Here is a 16,865-nt window from a genome sequence, read left to right as displayed (position 1 = left end):
TGCAAAGCTACAACTCCCAGCATGCCCATGGTAATTGTAGTTTTGCAACAGCTGGAGGCACCCTGGTTTGGAAACACTGCACTGTAGTGTAGTAGTGCATCATGTCCTGACAAGTATGGCAGTGTCTCCCAAACTGCGGCTCCATAACAGCCACTGCGCCGGATCCTTCATACAACGCGCCGGACTTACAGTGCGTTCCGTTATTCTGACGGTAAGAGCTGCGCTAAATTCTGCTCTATTGTTGCCATTAAAAGTGACCGGACGTAACAGCGCAGATGTGAGCGCCTCCGACCGCCCCGTCCTTTACCCGAAGATCCTGGAGCTTCCTGAGCGGATACTCCAATCTCCCCCCCCCCCCCCCCCCCCCCCGGGTTCCTGCCCCCGAAAAACCTCTCCATAGACAAAATACAGAATAAAATAAAAGAAGACGCGGTCGATGTGACGACGTGGCGGAAGGTTTAACGACTCGCCGTAAAATAAGGCACCGCTATAAAGCGTAAAAGTCCTCGTTCCGGTACGTACAATGCTGGGGGAGGGAATGGAGTGAAGTTAATTAAAGGAGTGGGACCGCGCGCTCCGTCATAAACCTCTGTCGTGCGCCACGCTTTTATAGGCCGCCGTAATTCGCCGTTCCTTCCCCGCCAACGCGCGTTCAGAGCAGGTAGGTCATTAAGGCCCCCGCCGCTGGCAGCGCCAAGAAAAAAAAAGAACACAAGCAGCGCAGTCGTCTTAACTGCGGCCCCTTTTCTTTTTTACAGCTCTCTTTTTTTTCCCCCCTTTTAATTGGCCTCTTTATGATCTGTGAGTAAAATACACCGGCAGATATCTGCGCTTTTATGGCCGTCTGTCCCCGGAGGTTTTCTGCGCGGTAGGATAAGAACTCGTCTTTCGTCTGCCGCACCTTGGAAGGATGTTCCGGGGGCTCAGATGCTCCCTGCAGGTGATGGCGTCCTGCGGGGTGTAAAACACACGAGCGACAATGGAGGCAAAATAATCCTCGTAAGAATGAAATTCTGGCCAGGGTTACAAAAACACAACTGCCTTTTGGCAACAACAGCGCCCCCGGTCTCCACAGGTTGTGTCTGCTATTGCAGCTCAGCGCCATTAAAGGGGTACTCCTTTGGAAAACTTAATTTTATTTTTTTTTATTTTTTTTTAAATCAACTGGTGCCAGAAAGTTAAACAGATTTGTAAATTACTTCTTTAAAAAAATCTTAATCCTTCCAGTACTTATTAGCTGCTGAATACTACAGAGGAAATGGTTTTCTTTTTGGAACACAGAGCTCTCTGCTGACATCACGAGCACAGTGCTCTCTGCTGACATCTCCATCTCCATTTTAGGAACAGGTGAGCAAGAAGAAGGAGGATATCCGGCTCCCAAGACTGGATAAAAAAAAGTAAGGCTTTATTGGAACATATTAAAATCCAAAATAATGGTGAAGGTGAACTAAAAGCACAAATGAAATGCACCGACGCGTCTCAACTTGTATACAAGTCTTAGTCATAGTCTATGACTAAGACTTGTATACAAGTCGAAACGCGTCGGTGCGTTTCGTTTTTGCTTTTAGTTCACTTGCACCATTATTTTGCATTTTAATATGTTCCAGTAAAGCCTTACTTTTATCCAGTCTTGGGAGCCGGATATCCTCCTTCTTCTTGCTCACCTGTTGCACCTGGGAACACGGCCCTTGTCTTTGCGCTGGAGGGTGTGCTGAATATGATTACGTTCTGGGTCTGCATGCTGCAAACGGTGAGCTGAATCTTACTATTTCTACTCGGAATCCATTTTAGGAACTGACCAGAGCAGCATATGTTTTCTATGGGGATTTTCTTCTACTCTGAACAGTTCTTAAAATGGAGCAGAGAGCACTGTGGTCATGATGTCAGCAGAGAGCTCTGTGTTCCAAAAAGAAAATAATTTCCACTGTAGTATTCAACAGCTAATAAGTACTGGAAGGTTTAAATTTTTTTTAAAAGAAGTAATTTACAAATCTGTTTAACCTTCTGGCACCAGTTGGTTTAAAAAATAAAAAAAATAAATAAAAAGTTTTCCACCGGAGTACCCCTTTAAGGCAAATGGGACCTGTGAATAGGAATGACCAATCCTAAAAAAAACACCTATAAGAGTATGTTCAGACAAGCGGATTTACAGAGTATTTTACGCTGCAGTTCCGCAGCTGAAGGACCTCTGCATGCTGCAATTACATGTGCCTGCTCGGAGCAGCAAGACGCCGCTACGTGCAGACACACTGAAGCGATGTGCAAGTCGCCGCACATGCGCGGTGTACTCGCACACATCGCGGCCGCTCCCCCTAAGTTTGCCAAGAGCCGCTGCGATGTGCGAGTAGATTGCGCATGCGCGGTGTGTCTGCTCGTAGCGGAGTATTGCCGCTCCAAGCAGGCATCTGTAAAGGCAGCATACAGAGGTCCTTCAGCGGTGGATCCGCAGCAAAATACACTTGGAAAATCCGCTCGTCTGGACGTACCCTAAGGCTATATCAACACGGCAGAATTTCCCGCCGAATTCTGCATGGATATTCAGCTGCAGCAGAGTCCCATTGATTTCAATGGGATTCTGGATACCACTGCACTGTGCACACGGCGGAATTTCCACGGCAGATGTTTCCCACGGGGCTGCAGTGTAAAGTATTAGGAGGACTCAGCCAATGTATGGCAGTGTTCCCCAACCAGTGTGCCTCCAGCTGTTGCAGAACTACAGCACTCAGCATACCCTGACAGCCGACCCCCCTATGGGTAATAAAACTATTACTTTGGCTCCTCATGTGTCCCACGTCAGCTGATAAGTCACATAGTCCTAAATGATCTCTGTGGGGTCCCCTCCCGTGCTGCACCCACCATGTAACGCCGCATGATGTGCGTCTGCCAGGAGGAGAGATTTTGGGAAGTGGATAATGTGACATTTGTGTGATTTAGGCTCCGCGTTTCCCCTGATTTACTGTTGTACCAGGTAAGTGAGAGATCAATTTACTAGAGATTCCCCCGACTTCATTACAGCGATAGTCATTTATCCTCCGCAGGCTGAGCAACTCCAGAGATGGCAGCAGAAGCCGCTCATTTGAATAGATTTAAATATTGCAAATATCTCATTTAAATAAATCTGAATGTTCACTTGTGGAGAAGCATGAGCCATTTCATCTCCGGTCCCTACCGGGACTGTCTCCCTCTATTGTGGTCGCCCCCGCCCCCCCATCAAAGCCCATCCAGCGCCGGACAATGACATAACACTGTGCGGATTTTTTATTATAACTTTTATTTACATTTGTTTAAGTTATACAAGGAAGAAGCGGAGAATGACATGTAGAACCAGAGAATAAACATTTATAGGATTCCAGGCCGGGGAGGGGGATAAAGGGTGATACAAAGAAAAGGAAGAATCTAAGAAAATGTACCAATAAGCCAAGGTCTTGCATTGACAGACGTCACTGCTGTTCAGATTTTTTAGCAAATTTTGGAGCAAATAAGTGAGAGGGTCAGGTGAGTTTATGTATACATTTGCAAGAAAAATTAACACACAGACTTATTGATCAGTTCATTATAGATCACATTGAGTAAACATCCACAGGGCAGGGAGAAAAAGTTATTGAATCCTATGGAATTCCCTGAATTTCTGCATGGATTATTAATACAATGTGGTCAGAATGACAGACAAACACAATGTAAATAAACTAATAACACATGGACCTTTGTTCCATTCTAGACTATTATAGTGCACATGGAGTAAATGTCCACAATGAAGGAAGAAAAAGTAATTTAATCTGTTGGAATTTGATGAATTTCTGCATGGATTACTGACACAATGTGGTCACAATTCTAGTCAAACACAATGTAACTAAACTAATAATACATGGAGCTTTGTTTCATTCAGGACTATCATAGGGCACATTGAGTAAACATCCACAGGGCAGGGAGAAAAAGTTATTGAATCCTATGGAATTCCCTGAATGTCTGCATTGATTATTAATACAATGTGGTCACAATGACAAACAAAAACAATGTAAATAAACTAATAACACACGGACCTTTGTTCCATTCTAGACTATTATAGTGCACATGGAGTAAATGTCCACAATGAAGGAAGAAAAAGTAATTTAATCCATTGGAATTAGATGAATTTCTGCATGGATTATTGACACAATGTGGTCACAATTCTAGTCAAACACAATGTAACTAAACTAATAACACATGGAGCTTTGTTTCATTCAGGGCTATCATAGAGCACATTGAGTAAATGTCCACAGGGCAGAAAGAAAAAAGGAATGAATGCTTTGCAATCCCCTGAATTTCCTCATTGATTACTGATACAATGTATTCACAATTATAGACTAACAAAATGTAACTAAACTAGTAAAACACAGACCTTTGTTCTATTTTCGACTATTATAAGCACATTACGTAAACATCCATGGTTCACAAAGGAAGTGATTGAATCCTTTGAAATTCCCTGAATTTCTGCATTGATTACTGATACAATGTGGTCACAATTATAGACAAACAAAATGTAACTAAACTAATAACACACGGACCTTTGTTCCATCCACACTTCAAGATTTCTGAGCATGAAAAATTCTTCTTGGAGATTTCAGTGCAGCAGCTACACATTATTTTCAATGGGAATCTGCTGTGTCATTCACAATGCTGACAATTCCCAGCAAAAAATTCTGCCACTGAAATTCAAATTCCAGGGTCTGAACTTGTTGATTCTTTCAGTGGAATTTGCTTGGATATGCATTGCCATGTGTAAAGATGGTGCATTTCAGAACAGCCCAAGTGTCGGCATGGAATCTCTGCCCAGAATATTTCTGGAGGACATTCCATAATGTGAATATACCCTTATAGAGATCATTGAGTAAACATTCACAGGGCAGGGAGAAAAAGTAATTGAATCCTATGGAATCCCCTGAAATTCTGCATTGATTACTAATACAATGTGATCACAATTATAAACAAACACATAACTAAATGAATAACACACAGATGGCTTTATCATTCACGTCTTTTACTGTGCACTCTGGGTAAATATCCACAGTGCAAGGAGAAAAATTCCAACAACTCTTAATCCAAAATTAGAGCACTTAGGAAACTGCAGGAGGTCAGTTGAACTTTCAGGGATGCTGTATGGGTGATAGGGATGTCTTGGAGGATTTTAGGGAGTAGTAGTCATCAGAGAGGGTTGATATGTCCTTAGGGTGGTATCAGAGACCATGGGATCTATCCTTCATAGCCTGGATAAACCACCTGGGTGGAGAGAGGAGAAAGAGGAATGCTGATTGATACATCACAGTTCATTAAAGGGGTTATCCAGGAAAAAACTTTTATTTATATATATATATATATATATATATATATATCAACTGGCTCCAGAAAGTTAAACAGATTTGTTAATTACTTCTATTAAAAAATCTTAATCCTTTCAGTACTTATGAGCTTCTGAAGTTTAGGTTGTTCTTTTCTGTCTAAGTAATCTCTGATGACACGTGTCTCGGGAACCGCCCAGTTTAGAAGAGGTTTGCTATGGGAATTTGCTTCTAAACTGGGCGTTTCCCAAGACGTGTCATCAGAGATTACTTAGACAGAAAAGAACAACCTTAACTTCAGAAGCTCATAAGTACTGAAAGGATTAAGATTTTTTAATAGAAGTCATTTACAAATCTGTTTAACTTTCTGGAGCCAGTTGAATCTAGGAAGGAGCATGGGCCATCACTTAAGGATCAGCTGTATAGTGGAACAGTCCAGGTCACCTGTGGAGGGATGATGGATCAGTCCGGGGACCAATGTGAGCAGAGGACAATAGAGCCACACTGTATGGCCATCATGTGGGTGGGAATAGACAGTAGGGAAATAATGTTAAGGGTAGAAGGTTAATGCGGGTCTCCTGTAAGAAGCTACAAATTGTTGTGATTTCTATAAAGTGTCTTCAGTACAATTCTGCTTTTCTCTTATCATGGATAGACAAGTGTATATTTTTTCTGATTGTATTTAATTGACAAAATGTTGTTTGATTTAAGGCGACAATAAGACCTTTGTGCAAATGATCTATTGACTCTACGGGATATCCAGTCTGGTATACAGGTTTACTGTTCTCTTGTTAAAATGTATATGTAGTTTGGGGCTTTAGGTAATGTTGAGCAGAGCATTACTATAGCCAATGCCCTTAGCCTGCCTCAATGCCCATAGTCAGCCATACTGCCCAATAGGGAGCCTCAATGCCCATAGTCAGCCATACTGCCCAATAGGGAGCCTCAATGCCCATAGTCAGACATACTGCCCAATAGGGAGCCTCAATGCCCATAGTCAGACATACTGCCCAATAGGGAGCCACAATACTAGTATTCAAACATACTGCCCAATGGGGAGCCTCAATGCCCATAGTCAGACATACTGCCCAATAGGGAGCCTCAATGCCCATAGTCGGACATACTGCCCAATAGGGAGCCTCAATGCCCATAGTCAGACATACTGCCCAATAGGGAGCCTCAATGCCCATAGTCGGACATACTGCCCAATAGGGAGCCACAATACTCATATTCAAACATACTGCCCAGTGGGGAGCTTCAATGCCCATAGTCAGACATACTGCCCAATAGTGAGCCACATAGGATATGGATATATACTGATGATTCCTTATACATAGGATATAGATATATACTGATGATTCCTTATACATAGGATATAGATATATACTGATGGTTCCTTTCTTTCTCCAGCACCTCCTGTTTCCATCGCTGTGATCGCTGCAGACACCCCCTCGCCATTCAGCCGGTACCAGGCGCAGAACTTCACTCTGGTGTGCATTGTGTGCGGAGGAAAACCGGCTCCACAGGTGAGTGCCACCTACACACACAGAGAGGACTCAGGGTAGTGCCCCATTGTATAATGCACCATGTCTACACCCGCCTTCCAGTGACTGTACCTGATCAGTTTGTGCACTGTGGACACCAGCAATGTGTTCAGTATGACAGGATAATAGAACCCAGATACTGTGACAGGATAATAGAACCCAGATACAGTGACAGGATATTAGAACCCAGATACTGTGACAGGATAATAGAACCCAGATACTGGGACAGGATAATAGAACCCAGATACTGTGACAGGATAATAGAACCCAGATACTGTGACAGGATAATAGAACCCAGATACTGTGACAGGATAATAGAACCCAGGCACTGTGACAGGATATTAGAACCCAGATACTGTGACAGGATAATAGAACCCAGACACTGTGACAGGATATTAGAACCCAGATACTGTGACAGGATAATAGAACCCAGATACAGTGACAGGATAATAGAACCCAGATACTGTGACAGGATATTAGAAACCAGATACTGTGACAGGATATTAGAACCCAGATAATGTGACGGGATAATAGAACCCAGATACTGTGACGGGATAATAGAACCCAGATACTGTGACAGGATAATAGAACCCAGATACTGGGACAGGATAATAGAACCCAGATACTGGGACAGGATAATAGAACCCAGATACTGGGACAGGATAATAGAACCCAGATACTGGGACAGGATAATAGAACCCAGATACTGTGACAGGATAATAGAACCCAGACACTGTGACAGGATAATAGAACCCAGACACTGTGACAGGATATTAGAACCCAGATACTGTGACAGGATAATAGAACCCAGATACTGTGACAGGATAATAGAACCCAGATACTGTGACAGGATAATAGAACCCAGATACTGTGGCAGGATAATAGAACCCAGATACTGTGACAGGATAATAGAACCCAGATACTGTGACCACCGTTGCTCACCTTTAGCTCTCCTAACTGTTATATGGATCTATAGCACAGCATGTCATATACATCTAATCCCTTAGTGTTTGGTCTCCTTTGCCCGTCAGAACATTAGCCATGAGCTGTGCCATAGATCCCACTAGGTAATAAAATCGATCTGCAGGAGCATCAGTCCATGTGGACATGATCTCATCTCACAGTTCTCACCGCACATTAGATGGAGGTCCTGACATACTCTAAACAGTCCAGTCCACCTTCTCACAGAGATGTCTATATCTAAAGATCTGACAAGGGTTAAGGCCGAGGAAAACTCACTGTCATGTTCCTGAAGCCAATCCATGACTAAATGACACTTGTGGATGGAGAATTGTCTCAAGTCCTACTGTCCTATTAAACAGCCATCCATATGTATTAGAGGAGCCAGAGTGCACCCAGAAAACATTCCCCCCAACATATCCTCTGCACCAACAGCCTCAAGTGTTTACACCTGACTGGAAGTGCCCATAGACTGATGCTGCTTGTGAATGCCCCCCAATACTCCAGATCTGGATCCATCTGACCAGGCCATGTTTCTCTATAGAGATCTGGATCAGTCTGATCAGGCCATGTTTCTCCACAGAGATCTGGATCCATCTTACCAGGCCATGTTTCTCTTAAGAGATCTGGATCCATCTGACAAGGACATGTTTCTCTATAGAGATCTGGATCCATCTGAGCAGGCCATGTTTCTCTATAGAGATCTGGATCAATCTGACCAGGTCATCTTTCTCTATAGAGATCTGGATCCATCTGACCAGGCCATGTTTCTCTATAGAGATCTGGATCCATCTGACCAGGCCATGTTTCTCTATAGAGATCTGGATCCATCTGACCAGGACATGTTTCTCTATAGAGATCTGGATCCATCTGACCAGGACATGTTTCTCTATAGAGATCTGGATCCATCTGACCAGACCATGTTTCTCTATAGATCTGGATCCATCTGACCAGGACATGTTTCTCTATAGAGATCTGGATCCATCTGACCAGGTCATGTTTCTCTATAGAGATCTGGATTTATCTGACCAGGTCATGTTTCTCCACAGAGATCTGGATCCATCTGACCAGGCCATGTTTCTCTATAGAGATCTGGATCCATCTGACAAGGACATGTTTCTCCACAGAGATCTGGATCCATCTGACCAGGCCATGTTTCTCTATATAGATCTGGATCCATCTGACCAGGACATGTTTCTCTATAGAGATCTAGATCCATCTGACCAGGCCATGTTTCTCTATAGAGATCTGAGTCCATCTGACCAGGACATGTTTCTCTATAGAGATCTGGATCCATCTGACCAGGACATGTTTCTCTATAGAGATCTGCGTCCATCTGACCAGGTCATGTTTCTCTATAGAGATCTGGATCCATCTGACCAGGCCATGTTTCTCTATAGAGATCTGGATCCATCTGACCAGGACATGTTTCTCTATAGAGATCTGGATCCATCTGACCAGGCCATGTTTCTCTATAGAGATCTGGATCCATCTGACCAGGACATGTTTCTCTATAGAGATCTGCGTCCATCTGACCAGGTCATGTTTCTCTATAGAGATCTGGATCCATCTGACCAGGCCATGTTTCTCTATAGATATCTGGATCCATCTGACCAGGACATGTTTCTCTATAGAGATCTGGATCCATCTGACCAGGCCATGTTTCTCTATAGATATCTGGATCCATCTGACCAGGACATGTTTCTCTATAGAGATCTGGACCCATCTGACCAGGTCATGTTTCTCTATAGAGATCTGGATCCATCTGACCAGACCATGTTTCTCTATAGAGATCTGGATCCATCTGACCAGGACATGTTTCTCTATAGAGATCTGGACCCATCTGACCAGGACATGTTTCTCTATAGGGATCTGGATCCATCTGACCAGGACATGTTTCTCTATAGAGATCTGGATCCATCTGACCAGGACATGTTTCTCTATAGAGATCTGGATCCATCTGACCAGGACATGTTTCTCTATAGAGATCTGGATCCATCTGACCAGACCATGTTTCTCTATAGATCTGGATCCATCTGACCAGGACATGTTTCTCTATAGAGATCTGGATCCATCTGACCAGGCCATGTTTCTCTATATAGATCTGGATCCATCTGACCAGGACATGTTTCTCTATAGAGATCTAGATCCATCTGACCAGGCCATGTTTCTCTATAGAGATCTGAGTCCATCTGACCAGGACATGTTTCTCTATAGAGATCTGGATCCATCTGACCAGGACATGTTTCTCTATAGAGATCTGCGTCCATCTGACCAGGTCATGTTTCTCTATAGAGATCTGGATCCATCTGACCAGGCCATGTTTCTCTATAGAGATCTGGATCCATCTGACCAGGCCATGTTTCTCTATAGAGATCTGGATCCATCTGACCAAGTCATGTTTCTCCATAGAGATCTGGATCCATCTGACCAGGACATGTTTCTCTATAGAGATCTGGATCCATCTGACCAGGCCATGTTTCTCTATAGAGATCTGGATCCATCTGACCAGGACATGTTTCTCTATAGAGATCTGCGTCCATCTGACCAAGTCATGTTTCTCTATAGAGATCTGGATCCATCTGACCAGGCCATGTTTCTCTATAGATATCTGGATCCATCTGACCAGGACATGTTTCTCTATAGAGATCTGGATCCATCTGACCAGGCCATGTTTCTCTATAGAGATCTGGATCCATCTGACCAGGACATGTTTCTCTATAGAGATCTGGACCCATCTGACCAGGTCATGTTTCTCTATAGAGATCTGGATCCATCTGACCAGACCATGTTTCTCTATAGAGATCTGGATCCATCTGACCAGGACATGTTTCTCTATAGAGATCTGGACCCATCTGACCAGGACATGTTTCTCTATAGGGATCTGGATCCATCTGACCAGGACATGTTTCTCTATAGAGATCTGGATCCATCTGACCAGGACATGTTTCTCTATAGAGATCTGGATCCATCTGACCAGGCCATGTTTCTCTATAGAGATCTGGATCCATCTGACCAGGACATGTTTCTCTATAGAGATCTGCGTCCATCTGACCAGGTCATGTTTCTCTATAGAGATCTGGATCCATCTGACCAGGCCATGTTTCTCTATAGATATCTGGATCCATCTGACCAGGACATGTTTCTCTATAGAGATCTGGATCCATCTGACCAGGCCATGTTTCTCTATAGAGATCTGGATCCATCTGACCAGGACATGTTTCTCTATAGAGATCTGGACCCATCTGACCAGGTCATGTTTCTCTATAGAGATCTGGATCCATCTGACCAGACCATGTTTCTCTATAGAGATCTGGATCCATCTGACCAGGACATGTTTCTCTATAGAGATCTGGACCCATCTGACCAGGACATGTTTCTCTATAGGGATCTGGATCCATCTGACCAGGACATGTTTCTCTATAGAGATCTGGATCCATCTGACCAGGACATGTTTCTCTATAGAGATCTGGATCCATCTGACCAGGACATGTTTCTCTATAGAGATCTGGATCCATCTGACCAGACCATGTTTCTCTATAGATCTGGATCCATCTGACCAGGACATGTTTCTCTATAGAGATCTGGATCCATCTGACCAGGTCATGTTTCTCTATAGAGATCTGGATTTATCTGACCAGGTCATGTTTCTCCACAGAGATCTGGATCCATCTGACCAGGCCATGTTTCTCTATAGAGATCTGGATCCATCTGACCAGGACATGTTTCTCTATAGAGATCTGGATCCATCTGACCAGGCCATGTTTCTCCACAGAGATCTGGATCCATCTGACCAGGCCATGTTTCTCTATATAGATCTGGGTCCATCTGACCAGGACATGTTTCTCTATAGAGATCTGGATCCATCTGACCAGGCCATGTTTCTCCACAGAGATCTGGATCCATCTGACCAGGCCATGTTTCTCTATATAGATCTGGGTCCATCTGACCAGGACATGTTTCTCTATAGAGATCTGGATCCATCTGACCAGGACATGTTTCTCTATAGAGATCTGGATCCATCTGACCAGGTCATGTTTCTCTATAGAGATCTGGATCCATCTGACCAGACCATGTTTCTCTATAGAGATCTGGACCCATCTGACCAGTACATGTTTCTCTATAGAGATCTGGATCCATCTGACCAGGCCATGTTTCTCTATAGAGATCTGTATCCATCTGACCAGGCCATGTTTCTCTATAGAGATCTGTATCCATCTGACCAGGCCATGTTTCTCTATAGAGATCTGGATCCATCTGACCAGGACATGTTTCTCTATAGAGATCTGGATCCATCTGACCAGGTCATGTTTCTCTATAGAGATCTGGATCCATCTGACCAGGCCATGTTTCTCTATAGAGATCTGGATCCATCTGACCAGGACATGTTTCTCTATAGAGATCTGGATCCATCTGACCAGGCCATGTTTCTCTATAGAGATCTGGATCCATCTGACCAGGACATGTTTCTCTATAGAGATCTGAATCCATCTGACCAGGACATGTTTCTCTATAGAGATCTGGATCCATCTGACCAGGACATGTTTCTCTATATAGATCTGGATCCATCTGACCAGACCATGTTTCTCTATAGAGATCTGGATCCATCTGACCAGGACATGTTTCTCTATAGAGATCTGGACCCATCTGACCAGGCCATGTTTCTCTATAGGGATCTGGATCCAACTGACCAGGACATGTTTCTCTATAGGGATCTGGATCCAACTGACCAGGACATGTTTCTCTATAGGGATCTGGATCCAACTGACCAGGACATGTTTCTCTATAGAGATCTGGATCCATCTGACCAGGACATGTTTCTCTATAGAGATCTGGATCCATCTGACCAGGCCATGTTTCTCTATAGAGATCTGGATCCATCTGACTAGGACATGTTTCTCTATAGAGATCTGGATCCATCTGACCAGGCCATGTTTCTCTATAGAGATCTGGATCCATCTGACCAGGACATGTTTCTCTATAGAGATCTGGATCCATCTGACCAGGCCATGTCCCTCTATAGAGATCTGGATCCATCTGACCAGGCCATGTTTCTCTATAGGGATCTGGATCCATCTGACCAGGACATGTTTCTCTATAGGGATCTGGATCCATCTGACCAGGTCATGTTTCTCTATAGGGATCTGGATCCAACTGACCAGGACATGTTTCTCTATAGAGATCTGGATCCATCTGACCAGGACATGTTTCTCTATAGGGATCTGGATCCAACTGACCAGGACATGTTTCTCTATAGAGATCTGGATCCATCTGACCAGGACATGTTTCTCTATAGAGATCTGGACCCATCTGACCAGGACATGTTTCTCTATAGAGATCTGGATCCATCTGACCAGGACATGTTTCTCTATAGAGATCTGGATCCATCTGACCAGGACATGTTTCTCTATAGGGATCTGGATCCAACTGACCAGGACATGTTTCTCTACAGAGATCTGGATCCATCTGACCAGGACATGTTTCTCTATAGAGATCTGGACCCATCTGACCAGGACATGTTTCTCTATAGGGATCTGGATCCATCTGACCAGGACATGTTTCTCCGCTGCTCAGTGATACAGTTTTTGCTCTTTTGCTCCCTGCATTCTTGCCTTTCTGTTACTCTGAGACACAATAGCGCTGGATCTGGTCGTCTGCTGTTATGTCCCATCTGTGCTCATGAGCGGTGAGCTGTGGGTTCGGACACATTAGTCGGACGCCATTGTTATATTCAGCTGCAGTTTCCAGACTGTTCTCCTGTTCATCAGAATGATCCGGACCTCTTCCTCTGATTTCTTTCGGTGATGAGTTGTTTCTGTCCTATCGCTGGATGTTTCTCTCCAGTCGCACCATTCTCTGTATACTCTCCACACCATTACACGAGAAACCCCACAAGGCCGGCAGTGACCTCCTGCTCTGTGTGAATCCACATATGATGATTTTCCTTTTTAATGTGAATTCACCCGAATTCCCAGAAAACTGATCCCTGGATATAACGCTGGGAAACCCTGTTGTAGCGGATGATGAATCCAGTGAAGGAGCAGCGTTTCTTGTTGTTTTCCTCTGGTACCCGTTGTATCACACCCATCATCCACGCTGCTGCTGCGTTCGGCACCTTGCTCCTCTTGTTATTCATGCGGCTCGTCTCCTGTCACGAGAGATTTCCACGTCTTCTCCACTCTTGTTGTGATAAGTATTTTCACCAAGTCAACGCTTCTAGATAAAACAAGAGCAGAAAAAAAATGAGCAAACATGATTGTGCGCGGTTGTTCTCTGGTCGCCTTTCTCAGCGGTGACAATCCAGGCAGCCGGCTCCTATTGACGGAATCGACCTGCTAAATTAATACATCTTAATGTGCTTTGTAGATTGGTATCGAGCTTGGCGCTGCGGCTTTTATCCTCTCTCCTTTCAGTGCCGCTCACAAGCCTTTCCAATCACCGAATCTCTTGTTTTGTGCTCAGCCTCTCTCCTGCCTATTATTCATCCGCCGTAATCGGAATGCGTAATTTGGTCCCTTGCCCCCTCGGCAGCGGGTGACGGATGCAAAGCTATGTTAAAATGCTATTTGGAGAGGAAACGAGAAAAAAAAAAAAAAAGCCCCATTGAAGCCGCCTTTGACTTACTCACTCGTTCTGATTAAGAAAAAAAAAACTGCTATTTCACGTTAAACGCTATTATTTGGCTGCCATTAAACCCTTCTTAAAGCGGCATTCTCTATCACCAGCACCGGCTATTAACACTCCTAATAGCACCTTGAGAACGCTCTTGGCAGAAAGGAAAGGGAGTTCCTGCACTTCAATTGACATGGAGGAGACGTTCGGTCCTGCGGCCCCCGCTGCGGCGGCACAGAGAGAGATTATGGCGTTTGTGTGCAGGCGGCTCTAGAGCACATTGCACATGCGGATACATTACACCCAGTGAGATGCTCTCTACCTGATTATGGGCTGGATGTCAGCCACTGGTTTTATGCTTTAGGTACATTGTTACATTATTATTGGGCCCTCTGATTAATTCTAAAAGATTATGTCAGGCGACCTGATCATGGCACAGTGGGTATACATGTACCATAATACAGGGGTTATACATGTACCATAACACAGGGGGTATACATGTACCATAATACAAGGGGGTATACATGTACCCTAATACAGGGGGTATACATGTACCATAACACAGGGGGTATACATGTACCATAACACAGGGGGTATACATGTACCATAATACAGGGGTTATACATGTACCATAACACAGGGGGTATACATGTACCATAATACAAGGGGGTATACATGTACCCTAATACAGGGGGTATACATGTACCATAACACAGGGGGTATACATGTACCATAATACAGGGGTATACATGTACCATAATACAGGGGGTATACATGTACCATAATACACGGGGTATACATGTACCATAATACACGGGGTATACATGTACCATAATACAGGGGGTATACATGTACCATAATACAGAGGGTATACATGTCAAGGAGGGTATACATGCACCATGTCATAGAGGGTATACATGCACCATGTCATAGAGGGTATACATGCACCATGTCATAGAGGGTATACATGCACCATGTCGTAGAGGGTATACATGCACCTTGTCGTAGAGGGTATACATGCACCTTGTCGTAGAGGGTATACAAGCACCATGTCGTAGAGGGTATACATGCACCATGTCGTAGAGGGTATACATGTACCATGTCGTAGAGGGTATACATGCACCATGCCGTAGAGGGTATACATGCACCTTGTCGTAGAGGGTATACATGCACCTTGTCGTAGAGGGTATACAAGCACCATGTCGTAGAGGGTATACATGCACCATGTCGTAGAGGGTATACATGCACCATGTCGTAGAGGGTATACATGCACCATGTCGTAGAGGGTATACATGCACCATGTCGTAGAGGGTATACATGCACCATGCCGTAGAGGGTATACATGCACCATGCCGTAGAGGGTATACATGCACCATGTCGTAGAGGGTATACATGCACCATGCCGTAGAGGGTATACATGCACTATGCCGTAGAGGGTATACATGCACTATGCCGTAGAGGGTATACATGCACCATGTCGTAGAGGGTATACATGCACCATACCGTAGAGGGTATACATGCACCATGCCGTAGAGGGTATACATGCACCATGCCGTAGAGGGTATACATGCACCATGCCGTAGAGGGTATACATGCACCATGCCGTAGAGGGTATACATGCACCATGCCGTAGAGGGTATACATGCACCATGTCGTAGAGGGTATACATGCACCATGTCGTAGAGGGTATACATGCACCATGTCATAGAGGGTATACATGCACCCATCTCGTGTATATACTGTGTATGCATGTTCTGCAGGAGGCTGGTACCTGGAGTTCTGTTTTCCATCACCCTAAGGTTCAGACTAGATCAAACTCAGCCTATAGGATCCATGTGCCGCCATAGTGTGCCATAGACCTGCAGTCACTGTTACAATGGGGATTTCAGCTGCTTAAAGACTCTTTTTGCAAAGCAGTAATTGTGTTTAAGTCGACTCATAGGACAAGAATTCTAGAAAGCTATATTGTGCTACGCCATGCATGAGGGCAGGAGGGGCATCAGGGGATCCCCAGGAGTGGAAACAGGTTGGGACTCCCCGCCATGGACATTAGATTGGCTGAGGATTCAGCCCTGTGTTCGGGCGTCCATTAGAAGTATAGACATGTGCAGTGAATAATTTCCATTGTTACGGCTATACTCGTCGTATGTAGGGAGGCGGCTGCAGTAAATCACGTACACGCGGCGCCTCCTCAACACTTGTCGGCTAATCCTATAATCCAGAGTCTGAATTCTTGGAAAATCAATTTTTAGACATTAAAGGTTTCAATTGGCAAAATGCAAAGACTTGTTCCGGGAATATGGAGGGAGCGACCCGACATGGCGATCTGAGCACCGAGAATTCATTAGACGCCGTTGCCAGCTGTCGAGGTGAAAGTTTAGAGGAAGCGGATTAATTCTGCCGCATGACGAGGAGGAGGTTAAATCATCAACAT

General features: G+C 44.4%; 1 protein-coding gene across 8 annotated transcripts in view; it reads left to right on the top strand.

Annotated features, from left to right (window-relative positions):
• Positions 1–16,865, top strand: part of IGSF21 (immunoglobin superfamily member 21) — a 443,107-nt gene that overhangs the window by 348,014 nt on the left and 78,228 nt on the right. For all 8 annotated transcript variants that reach the window (XM_056544295.1, XM_056544294.1, XM_056544297.1 and 5 more), the window contains one exon: positions 6,726–6,841. In XM_056544295.1, coding sequence (XP_056400270.1) covers positions 6,726–6,841 — 116 coding nt within the window. The remainder of the gene's footprint in view (positions 1–6,725; positions 6,842–16,865) is intronic.

This window comes from Hyla sarda, chromosome 10 (assembly GCF_029499605.1).
Source record: "Hyla sarda isolate aHylSar1 chromosome 10, aHylSar1.hap1, whole genome shotgun sequence".
Classification (NCBI taxonomy): Eukaryota; Metazoa; Chordata; class Amphibia; order Anura; family Hylidae; genus Hyla; species Hyla sarda.
The sequence above is the reverse complement of the archived record's forward strand: the minus strand, read 5'-3'. Positions and strand labels throughout refer to the sequence as shown.